Below are 7,455 nucleotides of genomic sequence, written 5' to 3'. Positions count from 1 at the left end.
GAGTCTCCTTAGGGAGTCTGGGTTCATTCCTCAGCCCTGCAGAGAGCCTGAGGCCTCAGCTGCTCAGGGTGCAGACCCAGCCCAGGGCCAGGTGCCAGGGGAGAGCAGCAGGAGGGAGATGAGCGCCCGGAGTCCTGAGGCTCCTCCCCGGGGCCCCAGCCCAGTCACCACCACCTCCACCCCATTCTATCTTCCATTTGTAGAGAAAATGGGTGCTATCCATCCCCGCCCAGATCTGTGGGCTGGAATCCGGGGCTGGGAGGTGGTCTCTAGTGAGGAAGGGAAGAGGGAGGCACTGTCTCAAGACAGAAACAGCCATCATTTGTTGACATTCCTCTGTGCCATAGACTTTAAGGTAATTTTTAAAAATGTGTGCATGTATAGGTAATATGTCTATGCAGTATTAAAAAAAGGGTAATCAGTAAATAACCCCCCTTGTCCTGAGATATACTGTGCATTTAAAATCATATACATATTCTTGTTCTTTCTTTACCTAAATGGTAGCTTACCTGATACACTTCTGCATCTTTTTTCACTTAATTATACACTTAATTATACACATATACGTGGAACTTCCTCTCTGTCTACATATAGAGCTATATAATCGCTGTACAAACGTGTCAAAATTTATTTAACCAGCCTCCTATCTATGGACATTCAGGCTGCTCCCAGCCATTGCTAGTCCAAATAACATTGCAAGGAATATCCTTGTACAAGTGTCCTTGTTTGTATTGAAGAATGTAAAATTTTTATGTAGTTGATTTTATCATGCCTTTGGCTGCTGGGTTTGGGTCCAACTTAGTAAGACCTTCGTCTCTCTGATACTTAAAACACCTTTTTTTTTTTTTTAGTACTTTCATGGTTTTACTTTTTACATTTATATCTTTGTTTGGATTTTCATTTGTGTAAATGTGAGGTTGGCATCCAGATTAGGGCTTTTTTTCCCCCAGATGCTCTGCCAGGCACTTGAGGTGATTAATCTCACCATAGCCCAGGGACCTGGTAATATATCCCCATTTTACAGGTGAGAAATCAGAGGCTCAGAAAGGTTGAGGCGTGTGGCCCAGCTCACTCGGGGAATAATTGGAAACTAGGTTCCAATTGGAAACCCAGTGACCCTGCCCTTAACTACAATAAAAATAGCCTTTATTTTGAACCAGGCAATTCCTTTTTTAAAAAAAACTAATCGTTCTATTTCAGAATAGTTTTCGAGTTACAGAAAATTTTGAGAATAGTACGGAGAGTTTCCATACACCGTAGACTCAGTTTCTCTGACTATTACTATCTTCCATCAGTATGGTACATTTTTCACAGTAGATGAACCAATGTTGACACATTATTATTATCTAAAGTCTGCACTTTATTCAGATTTGCTTAGTTGTTACTTTTTTCTGTCCCATGTCCCCATCCCGGCTACCACATTACACTAGTGGTCATGTCTCCTCAGGCTGATCTTGGCTGTGACAGTTTCTCAGACTTTCCTTGTTTTGATGACCTTGATAGTTTTGTGGAGCTGATCAGGTAGCCTATAGAATGTCCCTCGATTGGGGTTTGTCTGATGTTTTTCTTATGATTAGACTGGGGTTATGGGTTTTGGGGAGAAAGATCCCATAGGGAAAGTGTCATTCTTATCACATCATATTGAGAGTGCGTACCATCAACATGACTTATCACTGTGGATGCTGACCTTGATCATCTGTCTGAGAGTTTCTCAGGTGTTATCCAGGTAGGGTTACTTGCATCCTCCCCTCTTCTGTCCTCTTTGGAAGGAAGTCACTTTGTGCAGCCCACACTTAAAGAGTGGGGAGTTATGTTACCAAACCAGGTTCATTTTGCCCGTTGCAAGGAAAGCCAATCACCCAGACAATCAGTTTGCAGCAGAGAAAGGGTTTATTCACAAGGCAGCCAAGTGAGGAGATGAGAGAACAAATCTCAAATCTCCCTCCCCCAAAATTGAGGATTAGGGATATTTATGGGATAAAGAGCTGGGTGGTGTGAAGTGTGGAGATAGATGATTGGAGGAGAGGAGGAGTGAGGTAACTGATGACCTGTGCAAGCGTGGCCAAGCTTCATGGCTCTTCACAGGACGCAGGTTCACAAAATGGCAGCGTTACCGTGATCTGAGGGTGGAGTTTTCAGTTCCTTGAGGTCAGAGGTCCCCTATCGGATCTGCAACCCGTTGGTGGGTTGGTGGTCTCTACCTGCTTGAACGGGACAGGGGTCAACTCTTAGTTCCTGAAAAACAACTCAAGCATCCGTTACCACGGTGACCCAAGCATGAGGGATGTCATCTATAGGAACCTAGTGGGAGTCAGATAGTATATTGCCTATAAGCAGCACAGCTAACAAGGGGCGGGTGAACAACTACAAGCTACAATAATAACTAAGAAACTTTAGTTACTAGCTACCTAATCATTAACGGCTAACTGTCCACAGGTTTTAATTATGCCCCACCTCCTTGAAATATCTGTATAAATTATTTGGAATTCTTCTGCACAGGAGATTTATCGGCACTTCCCCATTTAGTATTTATTTAGTTTGGCAATTACTTGTATTATATACAAATATATATACAGTTACATTTAATTATTTGGCATCGATTTATACTTGGCACTTACTTTTAATTTGATGTTTTGAGACAAATACGCCATGTAGTGAAAATCCTCACGCCTTTCACATCCAGCCTCCCGGCTCCGCACTGGAAGGGTATCTCACGCATTTACAGACAGGCACAAACATATTCTTTTTATTCCTTTTTGGACCCAAATGGTAACCTGCTGGATACACACTTTTGGCGTCTGGGTTATTTCAATTACACACTTTTTGGTCTACGAAGACAGCTGGGAGGCGGCGCCTTCTCACGGCCGCTGGACGGAGCCGCCGCGGGCCTCCCTCGCGCCCCCGGCCGCGCCCGCCCGGGGGTCCCGCGGCGGCGGGCGTGGGAAGCGCCGCCCCGCCCCGCCCCGCCCCGCCCCGCCCCTGTGACGTCGGCGGGACCTGGAATCCCGGCTCCGGGCGGGCGGCCGGCGAGGCGGCGGCGGTGCCGAGCGCGTCTCCGGCGGCCTCCGCGGGGCGCGGGGCGCGGCCATGAGCGAGTCCAGCGCCAGTGCGCTCCCGCCCGGCCGGCCCGGCGGGCAGCCCTTCGCGCACCAAGGTAGGCGGCGGGCGCCGCGCTCCGGCCGGCCCCGCTCCTTCCCCCCTCCCCGCCCGGCCCCCTGCCTTTGGGGGAAAGCGATCTTTCTCGTCCCTGCTCCCCCTCCTCCAGCCCGTCCTCATCCAGGTCACAGGGCGCATGCCCTGCCACAAGGAGCACTGGAGTGGGAGTCCCGACCGTAGTGGGTTTGCCTTCCCGTTCCTGGCCGGTCTGGGGATCCTGGGCCGGTCTCTAACTCTATCTGTTAAATGAAAAGATCGTGAGATCCCCGCCAGCCCTCGCATTCTGGTACGAGGTGCCTGCCTCCCAGACATTTCAGCCTTTACAATTAGACGGGCTGGGAACTGAATTCTGCCTCTGGCTGTTTAGTGCTGTGTGATCTTTGGTAAGTGGCTTGCCTTCTCTGAGCCTCAGGGTCTTCAGCGGGAAAATGGGAATCGGATGTTGTTGGGATTCGTGGAGAGAAAAATGTGTGAAGTGCCAGCACAGTACATAGAAAGAAGCAATGAATGGTAGCCGGCCAAGTATTATATTTTCTTAGGTAAAAGTTACAGTGACGTGTACAGCTTTGTGAATTTTTACATAAATGTGTACAGCCACCACCCAGTCAAGATAGAAAAGTTGCCAGCACCCTGGCGGGCTTCCTTGTAGCGTTTGTAGCTGAGTTTGCCCCTAGCAAAAGACTAGAGCCTGCTGTGAGCTTCATCTGCAGCATTTTCTCTATTTCAATTTGAGAACAGAGATTTTGTTACAAGGATTTACAGTGGAACGTGACTGTAGATTTGGGCATTGGCCCTTTCTGATTGGATTGTTCTCAACATTTAAAAGAAGAAGAAAAGACATCTAGAGAGACCCAAACTCGGGGAACTTGCTCCGGAAATAGAAAACAGAAGTCAGATCAGATTTGATGCTAATTTTTTCCCAGCTTGTTATTAATACTGCTGTCATCAGCTCAATTTCAGCCTTTCAATAATGTCGATTCACGTATTTTTCTAATTGGTTTCTATTTATCTTCCTCCTGTTTTAGCACAATCCATCACATTTAAGATGCCAGCCCTAGCTTTGCATACAGAAGGCGTGAGATTCTTCTTTCTTGGATCTTTGCTAGGTGTTTAAGGGGGGTTCTCTAAGCATCTTTTTCTGGGTATCATAGGTGACCCCTGTGACTGAAAGGTCTCCCCCATCCCTCGACAGATGATGTTTTATGACCTTGTACCCACCGGCCTGGGTGGCTCAGAAGGGACCATATTTGTAACTTTGTAGCACTTTCTAAACCATGTCCTGCTGTATGGGCATCATGGAAGATAGCTGAAGTGGGGCAGGAGATGAAGGGGCCTGGTTTACAGAGTGGGGAATGTGCATCCTTCTAAAGGATAAAACAGTTCACACCGCTCTCCTTCTTAATTAAAACTTTCCAGTGGCTTCCCACGGCTCTGAGAACAAACGCAGGCTTTTCCGTGGTGGCCAACGGGCCTTATGATTGGACCCCTCTCCAGGCCCGCCCCAGGTCATCCCCTATGACCTTCCCTTAACCCATCCTGCTCCAGCTACACTGACTGCCTTCCCATTCCCCCTACGTATCAAGGTCGTTTCTGCCTCAGGGCCTTTGCATCTGCTCTTCTCTTTGATCTTCATATGGCAGCCTCTTCCTCCTCCTATCAGGTCTCTGCTCAAGTGTCACGGCAGAGAGGCAGCCCTCTGGAGCCATCTTGTCTAAAGAAGTGCCTCCCGCCTCTCTTCCCCTGATCAGTGGCCTTGCCTATTCCTTCACAGCACTTTCCACCACTGAAGTCATCTGGTTTGGTTGTTCCCTTGTTCATTGGCTGTTTCTCCTTCTCGAATGTGGGTGCCATGAACAGCAGTGGCTTTGTCTTTTTCCCTAGGACCTAGAACAGTGTCTGGCACATGGTAGACACTAAATATGTGTTCAATGAATGAATGAATAAATGAAACGTCCCCTCAGCCACACTGGTTGTGAGGCTAGACTCTGGTTTCCCAGATGCAATCTTCATTTTCCCATTTACTGGTGTTGTCTGAGTAAGGCTCGGTGCCTCAGTTTCCCTATGTGTTAAATGGAGATAATGATAGTGTCTGTTTCAGGGGGTCATTATGAGGATTAAGAGAGTTAATTTACATAAAGAACTTAGTAAGTGCTTGTATTAGTTATCTAGGCTGTGTAACAAATTACCCCAAAACTTAGTGTCTTAGAACAATAAGAATCATTTCTCTCACGGTTTCTGTGGATCGGGAATTTGGGAGTGACCTCTCCAGGTGTTTCCGGCTCAGGGTCTCTCGTGAGGTTGCAGTGTCAGCCAGGGATGCACTCATCCGAAGGCTTGCCTGGGGCTGGAGGATTCCTTCCAAGATGACTTGCTGCCATGGATGGCGCTCGACACTGGCTGTTGGCGGGAGGCCTCAGTTGCCCTCCAGGGAGCCTCCCGGAGGCTCGGCACATGGCGGCTGGCTCCCCCTGGAGCAGATGATCCAGGAGAGAGCAAGACAGAAGCTGTGATATCCTTTATGATCTGGTCTCGGAAATCACACTGTGTTATTTCTGCAGTATCTTATTGGTCACATGGGTCTGCCCTGTTCAGTGTGGAAGGGCCTAGATAAGGGCTTGAATGTCAAGATACTGCGGGGAGAGCATCACTGGGGGCCGTCCTGGTGACTGGCTGCCACGGGCCGTGGAAGTGTTCACTGTTGTTGCTAAGTCTCTGCCTCCCCTGCTAGATAAGCTCCAGCAGGGCAGGGGCTGGGCCTGGTTGGCTCACCGCTGCGTCCCAATGCTCAGCACAGTGCTTGGTGCATAGTAGGCCTTCAATAGATATCAGTTGAGTGGATGCTCTTCATGGTTTGGCTGCTGTCTTAGCTCCCTATTGCCCCCACACCTGCCTGATGGTCCCCACACTGCTTCTTGAACCCGCAAACCTCCTTCTGTTCCCTCTACCATGGGGGCCATTGTCTTACTTCCTTAGAAGGCATACCCCACTTCTCTTCTTTCCGTCTGCTGTCACTTCCTCCCAGAAGCCTTCCCTGACCACCTCCCCTCCCGCAGTTTGGACTTCGTGCCCCTTCTCCGTGCCCACGCAGCCCGCTGGCCTCGCCCTGTCAAAGTATTCCTTGAACTGTATTCTTGAGTCTCTCACGTTGTATTGTTTTTAAGAGCAGGGATTTTGAAATTGAGCAGACCAGAGTTCAGACACTGACTTAGCCTCTTAAGCTGTACGGCCTTGAGCAAGTTACTTCCTTTTCTGAGCCTCAGTTTCCCCATCTACCAAGTGGGGGCTCTGATAGGAGTAGAGGCTGGAGGGCCACCTTGTCCCAGGGCCTCTCGAGAGGATTGTCGCTCTGAGCCGGCCTCTGCCTACCTCCCCAGCCTCCCCCCAGGCCCAGCCCCCCGCTAGTCCCTCCCAGCGTTTCCCTTCTCAGGTCTTGGCAGCCGCTGTTCCCTCTGCCTGGCACGCCCTGCACTCTGCCCTTCTGCGGCCGGCTCCTCATGCTTCTGATCTCAGCTTGAGTGTCACCTCCTCCAAGAGGCAAAGACCCCGCCCTGTTTCAAGTCCCTGCAGGAGACATTTTGTCCACCTCAGCCCCTCAGCCCCATGGTGCCTGGCATGTTCTGTGTTTGTCGAATGGAGTGACTCTTCATGGCTTTTCCCTTTTGCCAAATGTTTGCAATATTCGAGTCACTAAGTACCTCATACTGGGTCATCTTCAACTAGCATGCATGCAGTGACTTTTTCTCTTATTGAGGCATAATTCACATCACAAAATCCACCATTTGAAAGTGTGCAGTTCAGCGACGTTTAGCACATTCACAATGTCGTGCAGCCGTCACCTCTATCTAGTTCCGAAATATTTTCATCACCCCCGAAGGAAACCCTGTACCCAGTAATTACCTAGCAATTACTCCCTGTTTCCCCTCCCCCAGCCCTGGCAACCACCGATCTGCATTCCATCTCTATGGATTTGCCTGTTCTGGACATTTCATGTAGATGGAATCAGACAATATGTGACCTTTTACAACTGGCGTCTTTCATGGAGCATAAGCAATGTTTTCGAGGCTCATCCATGCCTTAGCAGGTATCAGTACTTCCTTCCTTTTTATGGCTGAATAATATTCCATTGTATGGATGTACCACAGTTTGTTTATCCCTCCGTCCGTTGATGGACATTTGGATTGTTTCCACCTTTTGGCTATTGGGAAGAATGCAGTTGTGAACATTCAGATGCGAGTTCTTGTTTGAACATCTGTTTTCAGTTCTTTGGGGCATACACCTCGGGGGGGAACTGCTGGATGC

At 49.0% G+C, this 7,455-nt stretch overlaps 1 protein-coding gene across 2 annotated transcripts in view; it reads left to right on the top strand.

The window, feature by feature from the left end:
- Positions 1-3,019: 3,019 nt before the first annotated feature.
- Positions 3,020-7,455, top strand: part of TMC7 (transmembrane channel like 7) — a 52,043-nt gene continuing 47,607 nt past the window's right edge. For both annotated transcript variants that reach the window (XM_087417050.1, XM_087417049.1), the window contains exon 1: positions 3,020-3,154. In XM_087417050.1, coding sequence (XP_087273176.1) covers positions 3,088-3,154 — 67 coding nt within the window. In that variant the 5' untranslated portion in view covers positions 3,020-3,087. The remainder of the gene's footprint in view (positions 3,155-7,455) is intronic.

Source organism: Ceratotherium simum, chromosome 26 (assembly GCF_057802395.1).
Source record: "Ceratotherium simum simum isolate JZ-2026a chromosome 26, ASM5780239v1, whole genome shotgun sequence".
In the NCBI taxonomy this organism is placed as follows: Eukaryota; Metazoa; Chordata; class Mammalia; order Perissodactyla; family Rhinocerotidae; genus Ceratotherium; species Ceratotherium simum.
The sequence above is the reverse complement of the archived record's forward strand: the minus strand, read 5'-3'. Positions and strand labels throughout refer to the sequence as shown.